Raw genomic sequence first — 15,644 nt, forward strand, 5'->3', positions numbered from 1 at the left:
CCTTTTTGTATATTTTGTTTTTAATGATTTCTTATGACCTTCATTTGGTGTGGGGGATAACTAGTTCACTTTCAGTTGTTTCTACAAGTGTTACATAATCCACAAAACCAGACAATGATCTAGTAATAGTAGATGATAAAGGGAAGAATTGGATTTGTCACTGACCAAAGCATCAAAAGAGAAAATTACTTCTTAAATGAAAATAAATCACAATGAATGGTTGTTACCTATTTGTGGCTTTTTTCCTGTCACTCCCATCATGGTATCTAAGTGCTCTTCAATAAAAGTTTAATATCTCAAAATTGTGCATGTAAACTGAAAACAAATGCAACTTGCATACAGTATTTGAAAAACATTTTGCCTGCTTACTAAAATGAAAGCTCAAAGCTTTTTCTCTTGCAATAGTTGATTCTTCTGACAAATCGATGTAGATCATACAGTTCTGTACAGTTTGTCATTTCAGGTGTAATACAGAACTCAATTTATTTGCCAAGATGCAGATTGGTTCAACTCACATTTAAAGATGTAGTGGCTTCTTGAGATACTCACGAAGAACGGGACTTTAGAACCCCTGAACAATCCTCTTTGGTTCTCACCTACCTCTTAACTCACTTCCACTTTATGTAGTTTAGTTACACACCTGCCACCTGTTTGACATCCCTTCATTCTCCATCACCACAATGTACGTTTCCTCTGCACAAGTCTTGACTTGGTGTTTTCCAGGATTGTTAGATATTGGTTATCTGCTAGACTTTTAACAAGAAAAAAATTCTTTCTTACTTACTGGGTCAGACCAAAGGTCCATCTAGCTCAGTATCCTGTTTTCCGACAGTGGCCAATGCCAGATACTTCAGAGGGAATGAACAGAACAGGTAATCAAGTGATTCATCCCCCCCTTTCGCCCATTCCCAGCTTCTGGCAAAAGCAAGGCTAGGGACACCATCCCTGCCCATCCTGGCGAATAGCCATTGATGGATCTATCCATGAATTTATCTGGTTCTGTTTTTTAACCCTGTTGTTGTCTTGGCCTTCACAACATCCTTTGGCAAGGAGTTCCACAGGTAGACTGTGTTGTGTGAAGAAATACTTTTTGTTTGTTTGTTAAACTTGCTGCCTATTAATTTCATTTGTTGACTGTTAGTTCTTGTGTTAGGAGAAGGAGTAAATAACACTTCCTTATTTACCTTCTCCACACCAGTCATGATTTTGTAGACCTCTGTCATATCCCCCCCTTAGTCGTCTCTTTTCCAAACAGAAAAGTCCCCGTCTTTTTAATCTCCCCTCATCTGAAAGCTGTTCCATCCCCCTAATCATTTTTGTTGCCCTTTTCTGTACATTTTCCAATTCCACTATTGAGATGGGGCGACCACATCTGCACACAGTATTTAAGGTATGGGTATACTATGGATTTTTCTGTTTTATTATCCATCCCTTTCTTGATGATTCCCAACATCATTGGCGTTTTTGACTGCCACTGCACATTAAAAAGGAGGACTTGTAGCACCTTAGAGACTAACATTTATTTGAGCATAAGCTTTTGTGAGCTACAGCTTACTTCATCAGAGGCATGCAGTGGAAAATACAGTGGGGAGATTTTATATACACAGAGAACATGAAACAGTGGGTGTTACCATACACACCATAATGTGTATCCACAATGACTCCAAGATCTTTCTTGAGTGGTAACAGATAATTTAGACCCCATCATTTTATATGTATAGTTGAGATGTTTTCTGGTGTGTATTACTTTGCATTTATCAACATTGAATTTAGTCTGCTATCTTGTTGCCCAGTCACCCTGTTCCGTGAGATCCCTTCGTAGCTCTTTGCAGTCTGCATTGGACTTAACTATCTTGAGTAGTTTTGTATCATCTGCAAATTTTGCCACCTCACTGTTTACCCCTTTTTCCAGATCGTTTATGAATATGTTGAATAGGACTTGTCTCAGTACAGACCCCTGGGAGACACCACTATTTACCTCTCTCCCTTCCTAAAACTGGCTTAAAATCAATATACTGCATTTTCTTTTCTTCATGTACGTTTTGGACTGGGTTTGTTAAACATGCAGGGAAGAAAACCAATTATAAGTTCTTTGGGGCAGAAGCTGTCACTGTAAAGTGCCTAGCACAATAGGGCCCCGAGTCAGGACCACTAGGCATTAACCATAATACAGATGTTAAATAATTTAAGTTTGATTTCAAGACTAACAGGTCAATTTGGGAAAGGGTGGGATTGTGACATCAGAGATAATCTGGCCAATCCACATAACAGTTGAGCAGCGAATTTGCCTACTGCAAACAGTTTGATTGCAAGACTATTAGAAAAAGCTTTCCTCTCTGAAACCTCTCTAGATGGTATCAGGTAAATTACCTTAGAACTGGCCTTCGGTAACAGGTACGTTAATCCTGATTAAGATGTTGAAAATTGATACTCAGTCACATTGTGTTAGTGAAATGTAGCCCTCTGTTCATGCTTATGGAATCAGGAACTTTTTAATCTGACAGTTGAATTGTTGCTAATCTATTAAATATCGATTATATGTCCTTTTCCTGGTGAGTGACACAATGTGTATAATTCACCTTCTGGTCTATTTCTGGTGTGAGAAGTATGAGTTTGTGTCTCCCAACCTCCCTTGTTAGGGGAAAGTCTTTCATATTATCTCCCCTCCTTTGCCAGTGGAGGCAGGGTAGCACAGTGTATACAATAGCCAGTTTTCACCTTGTCTGAGGCCCTGAAGCAAGAACTTCTGGGCTCTTCATTGCGTCTCACACTATTTAAATGTAATCTCTCTTTTAAAAGATACAGCAGAAATTAAAGCTGGTCAGAGGTGACAAATCATGTTTAGATGTGTGGCCTGTGAGGGGAGAGTGAGAAGTTTAAGATCTTTATAGAGGCAACAAAGAGGAGGAGGGGACGTAGACATGCAGAGAAGGTAAAATCTGCTCTCCCTGGTGGGCCTCTCTTACTCTGAGAACATGGGGACGCTTAAGCTGAAAGGCAACAATTTTAAAACTGATTGTGTTTTGCTTAAAAGAAAAACTACCTGTGCAATTCTCTCCCACAAGATATCAGAGTCCAAGAGCTCACCAGGATTTGATATATGGATGACATGAGCAAGCTCCATTAGATGGGGGCGGGGATGGGAAAGAGGTATTGTTATGCTTCTAGCCATAAGCCATCCTCCACCTGAAGAAGTTGGTAAGAAACTTCCCAGTGGTTGAGTTATTCCATATTTTCATATCATCTGGATTCTAGCCCATTCTGCTCCAGCATTTGTTCCTGGACGCTGTTGGTGATCACATACTGTGCTGGATGAACTGTCTGAATTGGACTGGCAATTCCTCTTTCTTCTGCCTCCCAGGGAGGGTGTGTATACAGTAGAAAATCCATGCATCGCACTTCCAATGGCCTGGGTCGCTTACAGCAAAAATGGCCAATGATACCGATTTTGGATCTTCCTGTAGTGAAAGGTCCCATTTGTTCTTATTTTTCCTCTTCGCTTTGCAAGAATTCTGATCCCTTGTCGAATAAACCCACAATATCTAATCTGCTTCTTTGTGAGCAGTTCATGTCTACACTGCAGCTGAGAGCAAGTCTCCCAGCCCACGTAAAGAGACTCAGGCTACTTCAAGCAGAGCTAGCATGCTAAAAATCACTCTAGATGTTGTGGCTTGGGCTAACTGGGCAGGCTTGGACTAGGGCAGCTAGCCCATGCTGTAATGTTCACACTGCTGTTTTTATGTGCTCACTCTGCTTGAATTAGGGTGGGCTAGGACCCACAGAGCCTAAGCTGTTCTCTGCACACACTTTCCACTCCCACAGAAACATTGGCATAGGCTTCCCTTAGACTCCCTGTAACAAGCCACTTGCCATTCTAGTGACGCTGTAGTCTAGGAGGAAGATATGGAGTCGGAGCTGCTAGGGGAGATGCCTGTGTGCTCCCCAGCTGAGCCAGTGCACTGGCAGTTCCTTACTCTGCTGGACACTGTGGGCAGGCGGAATGGACAGGTGCTAGTGATGGAGATGGACGATGTACATGAGGCAGCCCCGCTTGTGCAGATGGACTTTGCCCAGGAGCTCTTCAGAGGGATCGACCTAAAGGCCAAACTCCACCGGAAGGAGGAAATCAAGGAGGAAGAGCAGGAGATGCAACCACAGCTGGTCTTCATGCTCTGGCAATCAGCCACGCTGAGGCAGCTCATGCAGTGGGAACACCTGGATGAAACACTCTGGAACTTAAGGAATCTCTTTCCCTGCATGCCAGCTGCTCTGGTACTGGTGATGATCCAGCCAGACCTGCAGCACCAGCAGGTGGAACCAGAACGGGCAGCAGGGGCGCTAAGGAGAATGCAGTGCTTGCTAGATGGTGGCTTCCAGGAACTGGTGGTTGAAGCAGCTGTTTATAGCCCAAGCCAGCCAGATGGGACCCTGGAGGTCAAGAGAGCTGCCTGCAGAGCCCTGAGAGAAGTTCTGAAGGGCCAAGAAGGTACTGGAGGGGTCAGAGGTCACACAGGGCTAGGCATCATGTGAAGGGGGACTTAAGAGCAGGTCTTGCTGGAGAGGGGGGACGAAGAGCTAGGTGGGTGAAAGGAAATGTAGAAGCATGAGCTGGGTGCAAAGGGGAAGCGGAGTTAGGAGTGAGGCACACACCAGAGACATGAAAATCAGGGATGTGGGGATCCAGGGTGGAGCTGAGCAAGGGAGTATTTGGGAGGCTGGGATAGGCATGGGGAGCACAAGCTGGAAATTAGAATGGGGAAAGGGGAACAGCCGTATCCCTTTCAGCAAGCCATGGTGCTTCAGGCCCTGAGGAGGGCCTTCAAGAAAGTGCATCAGGAGCTGCTCTTTCAAGCTGTGTGGCTCAGAGCCCTGTAGATTTGCTGCTCCTTGTTGCTAACTGATAGGAGGAAGCAGCTCTGGGAAGCTGAGCTCATGTGCTAGACGGAGCTTGAGTAGGAGATGGGAGAGGAGGCATCTTGCATATGTGTGAGAGCTCTGAGGAGAAAGTCTTGGTTCAGGGGCCATCCAGTAGGTGTCCGTGGGTCTTTGGGGAGCTATGTGGTGGTGTCAATAAATGTCTGGGCCTTTTACCATAGGGGCAACCTACCCCAGTCACCTCAGTCCACCAACCCTACTTGGTGTGAGGGCAGAGGGCATGTTAAATCAGTGCCGAGGAGGATTGTAGGTTGGGCTCTGTTTGGGTAGGGTTTGGGGGGATGTTCAGTCATTGCCCAGCAGGTCGGAGAGAGCTGGGTGCTGTCATAAACTGGGACGTAGGCGGTCAGAGCTGGCAATCGTGAGCCAGAAAGCGGAGGTCAGAGACGGGGACAGAATGGGGAGTCAAGCCAAGGGTCAGAGCTAGAGTCAGGAATCAAGCTAGGGGTGGGGGTGGGGGTGTCGCAGCAGGGATCAGGAACGAGGCTAGAGGACAGGAGCGAGGCAGGGCTCCGAAGTTAGTGGAGAAGGCAGGGTCCTGTTGCATGCCAGGGATTCACCTAGTTGCTTGGACAACTTTCTGTGCTGCCTCCTGCCTTAAATAGTGAGTCTGAGCCAAGCTCAGAGGCTGAATGTCTCATACCGTTGGGAGATTTGTGGGTGGGGCCTATAGTGAGCGAGGGTCCACCAGCCTAAACTCTGGGACCAGCAAGCTGCTGGGTGCAGGTCGCCGTCTGCGGATTGCCTGGGGACCTGGGTTTGAGACCTGAGAGTCCTCACATAGGTGCCGGCGAGTCCCTTCTGATCCCTTAGCCTGGCTGGATCCCCTCTGTAGTCCACTTGAGAAGCTGGGATTGCTAGCACTGGGAGGAAGAACAGGTGGGAGGGGCTGCACTGTGGTGTGGCTCTTCTGCAAAGGAGTGTCGCAGGCTCCTCTGCTCAGTGGTTCATGCTCAGCACCTTGCGGCTGATGCTCCCCCAAGTCAGCTGCATTTACACTGTGTTCCTCCCCTTCAGAAATGACTCCCCAGGATCCAGTTACCATCCGACTCAGCTTGGGGGTGTGCAACACAGGATATGAAAGACGGTATGAAGACAGGTTCCCTTAGGCCGCATTGCAATGTGCCTGGAAGGTGGGTGCATCTCAGCCCGTCCCTTCATAGCAACATCCACCTGCTGCTACTGCACGAGCAAACCCGTTTTGCCAGCTGCTCCTAGCATACTTGTTGGAGGAGTGCTCCCAGGCAGGCCAACTCCTGCAGATACTTTTGCCTGAGATGCCTTCCCCACTCCCACAACTCTCCCCTGGCAGGAGTTTGGAAATTCCCTTTCCTCCCAGCCTGGGACTGCAAGCAGGCAGTGCTGGGCTGGGGGAAGGAGGATGGGGAGAGCAGTGGGGGCGGGGGGGCTTAGATACTGTGGTAATGATGCTATAGAAAACCCTAGGCCAGACAGATCTTTATAGGACACCCCCTTTCTCCCCAGGCCACGTGCACAGTCCTGCAATGCTGCGCAAATCCCTGGGGTGCCATACATGATCCTTTCGATGAGATAACAGGACTCATGCTAGCAGCTAGATTCTGAGCATGCATAAACCATCTGTCATCAGCAGGGAGAGCTGCTGCTACAGTAACCCAGCGACAGTCCCTTTCTTCCCTTTAGTTCACCTTACAGTATTTCTGTTGCCGTTAACCCTTGGCAGGGTGGCATTTACCAGGCTGTCCTCCACAACAATGCTCAGGGCCACTGGTAGACGACAACAAGCCTAGCCCTGTTTGCTACACTGCATGCTAGGGGCCTGATCCGACCCCCTCTGAAATCAATGGCAAGTCCTCTGGGGACTTTAGAGGACTTTGCATCAGCTTCCTAGGCCCCCTCCATCCCTGTGCATTGGCAGAATTTTGATTTGCATGGTGCAGCTGCTGTGAGAAGTCAGGTGGGAGGTAGAGCTCTGAAAAGCTGTGGCAAAGTAGCAGCATAAACGGTTAGGTTCCTACTAAATTCACCACCATGAAAAACACATTACGGACTGTGAAATCTGATCGCCCCCAGGAAGTCTGACTATTGTAGAGGAGACTAGATTTCACAGAGCTGGTCAGCCGAAGAGCAGTGGCTGCTGGCCAGGAGGGAGCCCACCTCTGAGGGCAGCATCACTGCCAGCAGCAGCGCGGAAGTGAGGGTGGCATGGTATGGGGGGGTTGTCAACTTGGGGGGCAGGGAGGGAGGGCCAGCCTTACGGGGGGCAAGTGGGCAGCGGCCCAGGACCCCATGGTCACAGCTAGCCCAAGGCCCCTTTAACACCCACATGTAGCCAGTCAGCCAGGGGCACTTTTAACTCCTGAGCACTGGGCCTGGAGTCGGGGAGAAGCAGAGCTGGGGGCTGCGACTGTGCACTGAGCTCCATCTGCTAGTCCTGGACAGGCGGGGGAGGGACAGGACTCTCTCTTCCACTGCACAGGTCACTCCCAGGTCCCAGTCAGACCCACCTCAGGGATCCTCCCCTGGCTTCAGGAAGCTCCATGGATGTTGGCCAGGCGCCCAGCTCTGAAGGGAGCAGCAGAAGGGTAGGGGTGGCAAGACTGCAACGCTCCTACGATAGCCTTGTGACACACACCCCCCCACGGTTGGGACCCCATGGTTACAACACTGTGAAATTTCAGATTTAAATATCCGAAACCATGAAATTTACGATTTTAAAAATCCCATGACCAAAATGGACCTGAGTTTGGTACGGCTCTATATATGGTGATTGGGTGTCCTAGCTGGTCTAGAGAGATCTTGATATGTGGCTTTGTTCGAATCAGTTTTGCGAGGTTCCTATGTAACATGGAGTACCTACAGTGCAGGTTTATGAACTCCCTGTTCCAAGTAAAATGGACTGTGTTTAGTACATTCAAGTATACACTACCTCCTCTGTGGAGTTTATCTCCATAGAAATAAACTGATTTCACCATGTGAACAATGATCATGTTAAATAGACACTAGGAGTGATGCAACCTGCCTACGGTTTGGTACAATCTGATGGAGAATGTCCCTGGGAGGTATTTAGATTTTTTTTTTTTTTGCAGGGGGAGGGAAGAGGCACTGTGGGAGGTAGATGATTTGAATCTAATACCAAATAACCCCATTGAATAGTTGCATCCTCACTGGTGTATTATAGAGGTTATGATTAATGCTGGCTGGGAAACTTTTCCTTTCCCCATAAAATGTTGAGATTCCAGAAATTTTCCTATTCTGCACGGGGACAAAACTGAGACCTTTTGAAAGTTTTCACACACAAAAAGAGGGAGGGGGAAAAACCTACACAAACACCCATCCCCACCCCAAAATAGCCAGTAGTAGTTTGAGGTTTGGGGCACTCACTGGGGTGGGGAACTCATGTTCCAGTCTTTGCTCTGAATTAGATAGAACAGGGACCTGTATCTGGGTTCCCCAGTTTCAGCTGAGTGCCCCAACCCCAGCCTACTGGCTGTTCTGGGATCTCAGGGTGGGGTTTTTTTGTGAAAACTTTCAAAAAAAAAATTAATTGAAAAATTCCCAACCAGCTCTAATTATGATTAATTGATTAACTTGACAATAGTTGGACTGCTGGTGGACTGACACCACCGCCTATCATGCTGACTAATAGTATCTCACTGTTTCCTTGTCTCCCCTTTCTGTCTGTGTCCATCTGTCCTCTCTGTTTTATACTTATCCCTTTGGGGGCAGGGAGAGTCTGATTGTTCATTGTTTGTACATCACCTAGCTCAATGGGATCCAGGCCCATCCCTGGGTTCCTAGGTGCTGCAGTTATACAAATGTTGTTACAAATTATGCATTTTTGCATTAGAGACTTAATGTTTGTGTGTGTGTCTCTCTCTCTCTCTCCTTTTTTTTTTTTTTTTTACAGCTCCTGTATCCAGCTAAGATCTGAAGTGCCACCAAAATAAAAAACAAAAAAACTACACACATTAAAATTTGGAGTTTATTCTCTGTTTGCATGCCTGTGTGTTTGTATAAACTTCAAACCATTTATCACTTACAGCAGGGCAGACAAAATGCCCTGGGACAGTTTTCATGTGAGGAATTATGTAATGACAGTGGACTCTTCTTTAAAATAAATATTTAAGCAGCTGTAAATATAAACCCTTAACATCAAACATTAAATATTTTTTGAAATATTTCACAGCCAAAAAACGTGATTTCTTGTTTAGTTGTATCATTCTCTGGGTTTATTTTAAACTCATGAACTCTTCAGTCTGGAATCTATGTCTACACAGCAAAAACAAACCAATGGGAGCGAGTCTGAGAGCCTGGATCAGCTGACTCGGGCTTGAACTACGGAGCTAAAAATAGCAGTGTAGACATTTCTGTTCGGGCTGAAGCCCAGGCTCTGAGACCCTCCCCACTTTCCAAGTTGCAAAGCCCAGCTCAGGCGGAGTGTCCACACAGCTGTATTTAGCTCCAGAGCACAAGCCGGAGTCAGCTGATCTAGGCTCTAAGACTTGCTGCTGTGGGGTGGTTTTTTTTTTGTTTTTTTTTCCCCAATGTAGACGTACCCCTGCGTATTTTGTAATGCACTTAGCACAGTTCTGGGAGTCGCACAAAAGCAGCCCTGATTATTCTGAAGGAAACTCTCTGGTCTGAAGTGGCGTATCTTGTAATTTGTTTCCCAGGTTTCATAGATTCATAGATACTAAGGTCAGAAGGGACCATTCTGATCATCTAGTCCGACCTCCTGCACAGCGCAGGCCACAGAATCTCACCCACCCACTCCTACGAAAAACCTCACCTATGTCTGAGCTATTGAAGTCCTCAAATCGTGGTTTAAAGGCTTCAAGGAGCTGAGAAGCCTCCCTCAAGTGACCCGTGCCCCGTGCTACAGAGGAAGGTGAAAAACCTCCAGGGCCTCTCCAATCTGCCCTGGAGGAAAATTCCTTCCCAACCCCAAATATGGCGATCAGCTAAACCCTGAGCATATGGGCAAGATTCATTTCTTATGGTTGGTTTGAATTTTAAAGGAATTGAATCAGCATCTTTAGGTATGGGAGGGTGTTGAGTGCCAGCTAATATCACCAGCTCTAAGCATTCATAACTCACAAGTCAAGCTCCAAACAATCATGAGATTTTAAAAAACAGGAACTGCTGTCCAAGGTCACCCTTCAGGCCAGTGACAGAGAAAGGTCACCCTTCACCTTGTCCTGGGCTTCATGGTATGAGTTCAGCTCAGTTCCTTGAGTAGCACCGCAGAAGTGGGTTTGAAAGAGGGTTTTAAATCCAGAGAGGAGGAGGTCACAGAGGCTGGACTACGCGCAGGGGGCAGTGTGGAAGAAGGCACAGAGATGTTTGAGAGAAACTGACACGTGTGGGCGGATGATGGTGGCGTTGCTGCCAGAGCAGAGGTGGCAATGGTGATGGGCCAGGTAAGCAGGGTGGGGCAGAGTTCTGCCGAGCTTTGCAGGCGGTGAGGAGAAGCTTGAATATGATGTGGTAGCAGAGGGGGAGCCAGGGGAGGGGTTCAAACAGTAGCAGCATTTTGTGTGAACCAGTGGGGGGCATGTGCGTGTCTGGGAGGCCGGAGAGAAGGGGGGTGCAGCTGGTGATGGACTAGAGGAGAGCTAATAGGGCTCTTCCTTCTAACTTTTAGGACTTCTTCAAAGCACAATTTCCTGAACGCTGGGATCAGGCTGCTCCGCCCTCTCAATGCACCCTGGCAAAGGCTGCACTGTCCCAAGGGAACAGGAGGGCTCGCTGCTCCGTTCAGGCACAATCACAGGCTGGGAGACTGCCCGAGGGCTAAAGCCTTCCTGCTAGGTTTCGCTGCCCTGTTAACCTCCAAACGTGGATCAAAAAGGGGCCTGTGCCCAGGACTCTAAGCAGCCCCAGCTTTATCTGCCTCCAAACAAAACCTTGCCAAATCCCTCTCCCCATCGATCCAGCACTGTGTACTGAAACGACGGGGCAAGGTCCAGTCACCCCCTAGCCTTTTCATATAGTGCCCCAGACAGGAATGTTTCCAGGGAGTTCTCTCAGCCTTGTTCCTATTGACGGTGCCAGTGCTGGGCTGCTCCCACATCCTGTATGGCTAAGGAGTCTGCGTTCTTTAAGGTGAACAGCTTCCTGTTCTGACAGCCTGGAGTTCTGGCTTTCTCCACAGGCCAGAGGCAATGCAAGTACAAGTGGGACAGGGGCACTATTTGGTCACAGCCAAATGGTCAAACTCCATCACAGCTTATCTCATTCACCAGGGATGGGTTCAGTGGGAGTCAGTGATGGAGACTGCAGACCAATCAGATTCTCCAGGAAGACAGCAGCAGGCTCCTTGTAGGTGCTTGGGGATGGGAGTAGTTGCATTTAGCACTGATGTAACACATCCGCCGGTTTAAAGCCTCTGTTGGAGGAGGCAGAGAGACACTAGTCTCCTCCATCAAATACCCAGATAAGCTATGGGGAAGTTCCCTGAACTGGGGAGGCCATAGCCATGAGTTCAGATCTCACCTCTGCTGACTGGTTTGTGTTCCCTTCTACCCTTATTAATCAAGGCCAGGCATCCAAGTATGAGCTACAGTTCCATTTCACAGTTAACAGAATGATTACACGGCAAGCGCCGTTGGGAATAAGAACCCAGGCTCATGGTAACATAAGAGATCCAATTCTTAGCTGCGCCATCACACTGCCTTTCAGGTAGGATAACAAAAGCATGTTCTGCCTCTAACCAATAAGCTACCCTCTTCTCCCCAAACCAAGGCTATGTGTGGGGTTGTATTTTCTCCCCAAACCAGGATTCCTGATGTCCGTGGTGATCCTGACATCTAGCACAGTTGTATCACCCTCTGAGCAGTGTGTTGAGTCCTCCTTTAGTTGCTGAACTCAGGAGGCCTAAGCTAGGGGTCTGATAGGCCAGGCTTCAAATCTTGCTGTCAAGGATATTGGTTTAAGTCTCTTATTCACAGTACCATGAATCTCACCATAAAGTTGCAAGTGTTGACAACTCTGTCAACACCCATGAGGTGAAAGGCCTACATTTAAGTGAAGGGAGCCAATACTCTGAAACCCCTGCATGACCCTAATAAAAGTAAGGCTTTGCCCTGTGAGGACACCTGAGTTTATTACTCAACTGTTCAGCTGTAAAATTAATTCCCCTCACATGTCGGGTTATGGCCTGCTTCTCAGGGCATTAGCAGCAGTACCATGATTCTGGGGTAAGACATGGTCATGGGTGAAGAATCATGGCCACACACAGAACAAAAGAGAAGCCATTGTACAGCATGTTGCTGTGTTACAAATAAAACACCCAAGGGGAGAGAGAGCTCTATGCTGTGGGGTTTGGCTGCTGTGCAGAAATGACCAGCCCTTTTGGAAGCAGCCTGGCTGGTCCAGAACCTCTGATATGGACTAAGACTATGAGTTTAGCATGATTTTTCCAGGGCCTTGTATCGCTCTAACTGAAATGGATTTCTTACATTGAATGTGATTGCGTCCAGTGAGCGCAGATGGTGTGGGCTACGTGGCTGGTATCTAGTGGGAAGGAGAGGAGCTCATTAGGGGCTAAAGTCATTGGTGCCTGGTGACTTTCAGAATATCCACTAGTTTTTGATAGCTAACCCCTGGCAACCCGTAATCTGTCTAGATCCCATCTGTGGCCCCTGAAGGACATTCTGAGCTGGGTAGGTATAACATGATCTTGGAGTACAGACTGGTATGAAGGACGCTATAAAAGTTAGTCCTTCAGTAAGGGGGGAGAGAACATCTGAAGCCTTTCTGCTGTGTTTGCACTAAATTACATACAAGGTGCACAGTCTAAGCTAGTGACAGTGGGTTGGTTTCCATTTCGGTAGCAGGGTGATGGGCCCTTGCTACCACCAGCTGATGAGGGCATTGTGTGGTGTTGTGTTTTTAGATTTTTACAGCAGGCACCTCTGCAGTATAAAATAAAATCTCTCCTTGCAGAATTCCATCCCTGGAGTAAAATTGACATCAAAGTCCTTTTCACAATGCTCTGCCTAGCATATGGATTCTTCTATGTGGGCTTCTTCTTCTGGATCTGATCCCCGTGTGCCTCCCTCAATCCCACATGGGTTTCTCTCTTTCTGTTTCATGTTTTGATGTTACATTTTCTCATTCATGCTCAGCATGCCTGCAACAGCTGCATGCATATCCTGTGTTCTCCAAGGGAACAAACTGTTTCCACAACTCATTGAGTTTTTGCAGCCTATGAGACTGCAGGATTTAGGGGATTTTGTGCTGTGGGTAGTGATATACAAAGTGGGTTTGGGCACAATAAACAGCTGTGGAATCCAACAACACATAGCACTAGGATCTGATTAATCACAGGATCCTTTTTATTTTAAGAATTCAATTTGTTCCATTTTTGTGACTACGTGGTCCCCTCTTTCTCTCTGCTTGCGGACATAGGGCATAGTCCCAGCTCATTCCTCTTGATCGGATTTTCACCTTGATAAAGACTTTACTCTTCTTCAGTAGCAAAACAAAGGTGACAAGGAATATCAGACTTTCAATCGGCTCCACATGGAATGTCAGGGCTCTGTTCAGCTTTCGGAATCCTATTGTACAAATGGAGAGTCACGCAGTCGCTGTGATTTTCTTAGAACCTGTGTATTAGCTTGTTTGAAGAAGGAATAATAGCAGAGTCATTAGGACCAGATTCTGTGTCCAGCGACAGTCATGGAAAGACTGTCCATTGAGATCAATGGGACTGAATCAAGTCCACAGCCAGATATGCCAAGACCATGCCTTTGTTAATTGTTAGTCTAACTGCTGAAAAGTAGGTAAAGGTTTATGAATTGTTACAATGACCTTTGATATAAAGGTTTAAAAAAGATAGGAGAAGGAGATAGACCGATTGAATTAATTTAAACAGAAATGGTCTTCTGATCCCATGGAAGGATTGTGTTAAGGTCATGACTGGTGAACAAGAGGAGCAGAGAATTGGAAATCAACGAACCAAAATCGGTGTGATGGAAATTAGGCCTGCTTGGTGGACAAAATAATGAATGGATGGATTATTCCACCCATTGCCTCTTTGGGGGCCCTTAAAGGGACTTTAGAGGAGAGAATAAACCTTACTGACATCACCGCAGCTGCAGTGGAAGGATTGTTGCCTGATACCACACACTGATACTCCAGTAGGGACAGTTGACCATCAGTGCTGCAAAAGTGAGGACCTCAAACTGGTACATGTGAGATCCTGCTCTGTCTTCCCCTCCCTTGTGTACTCCTGTTTGCCCCCCTATCTTCCTCCTGTGTTATCTCTCTCAGCTTTTCACCTGATCCTGAAATCAACTGTACTGCCCGGCACCAGGTTGGTGAGACGAGACAGCCCATCCAGCACTGCCCAGCCTGAGAAGGACCAGTGAATGAGAGGGACTGAGCAGCCCAACCAGATGATGTCCCTGTCCCAGGAGGTGAGCCAGGGTCCAGAGCAACAGCTGTCATGGCCAACCTGCCAGCATCCATCTGTGCCTGACCAGCCACTCTGTATCCCAAGAACATCAATGAAAGCTGAATTTCCCCCAGCTTTACTCTCCTATGTCTTCTCTCCCTGTCTGTGTCCCCGATTTCTCTAAAACAGGAAAGTAATGATTATTCCCTATTCAGAATTGAACAACAGCACTAACCCTTTTTTCTCACCAAGAAGCACTGTTTGACTGACTGAATAAGAGACTTTAACCAATATCTACTGTCTCCAAAAAGGGTCTTTACTAGGTTTTGATTGTTTGTTTTGCATAAACTATCAATTTCAATGGCAGTGCTCTTTACCTCCTTTGGATTATTTTCCTTTTGTGTGTTTCAATCAATAAACTTCTGCCCTTTGGCATGAATTGAATTATGTATTTGCCATGGCACTTAGCAGGCTGAGTTCTCTGCATACCAAACAGTGGACCTTGTTTAACACTGTTTAAATATTGGACAGTGATTGGGTGTTAACACCTTTAGTCCATATATTCCATCTAATTTAATACAGCAGGACCTAGGAGGAGAACTAACAAATCTACTTTCATATGGTCCATAAACCTGAACTGGAACCAAGGACTTCTTGGTCAGATTACCTTTCCCTGTTCAGGAGAGATCCAGGATGGGAATAACAGTGCAGATCATATCTCTTTAGTTCAGAGTCTAGCTTTAGTCAGGACCTCACTTCCAATTGCTAACAAGTTGGGAAAAGACCAGTGTTGTCTACAACTTCCTGGCTTCAGAAGCACCCTTGATATGGTTGCTTGGGTCCTACCACTGAAAAGATTTAGTTTGAGCTACATGGAAGTCACTTGCAATGTACCACTAAATCGGTACCTGTTTTAAACTCTGTTTGTTAGGAGCTAGTTCTGTCTCTTTAAAAACAATGAGTAGGAAGAGAAAACTGCATTGGCAATTAGAGCTTACCTTTGTTAATGAATAAAGAAATGTAAACACAGTTGTTTGGATAGGGTGGATTATGTTTACATTTCCTATGAACATAGTGACAATGGAACATTTAAACAAAATAAATTGTGGAATTACAGCGGAGCATAAAAAAAGAACTGGATCTTTACAGACACTTTCATTTTGAAAAGTGGTTGGTTTTTTATTCAGAAAAACCGGGTATCTGTTGCCAAGCAAAAATAATCAGTGATGCTCATCCAATTTAAGTATGGATTCTTTTGCCTTTTATGTCTAGGATGTACCTACATTAACCATAGAGCTTCCAACTGGAGGAGTTATTGTCCAAGAAC

The 15,644-nt window shown here is 46.5% G+C and overlaps 1 protein-coding gene across 2 annotated transcripts; it reads left to right on the forward strand.

The window, feature by feature from the left end:
* The first annotated feature begins 3,879 nt into the window (after window positions 1–3,879).
* On the forward strand, window positions 3,880–9,591 carry LOC119861941. 2 transcript variants are annotated; one of them, XM_043492223.1, is made up of 2 exons: window positions 3,880–4,486; window positions 8,825–9,591. In XM_043492223.1, the coding sequence occupies exons 1-2, from the start codon at window positions 3,904–3,906 to the stop codon at window positions 8,839–8,841; spliced, it is 600 nt and encodes a 199-aa protein (XP_043348158.1). In that variant the 5' UTR covers window positions 3,880–3,903; the 3' UTR covers window positions 8,842–9,591. The 2 variants fall into 2 exon arrangements, with proteins under 2 accessions (XP_043348158.1, XP_038273688.1); XM_038417760.2 differs by lacking the exon at window positions 8,825–9,591 and adding an exon at window positions 5,953–6,171.
* The last annotated feature ends 6,053 nt before the right edge of the window (window positions 9,592–15,644 follow it).

The sequence above is a fragment of the Dermochelys coriacea genome, chromosome 9 (genome assembly GCF_009764565.3).
Source record: "Dermochelys coriacea isolate rDerCor1 chromosome 9, rDerCor1.pri.v4, whole genome shotgun sequence".
NCBI classification, from domain to species: Eukaryota; Metazoa; Chordata; order Testudines; family Dermochelyidae; genus Dermochelys; species Dermochelys coriacea.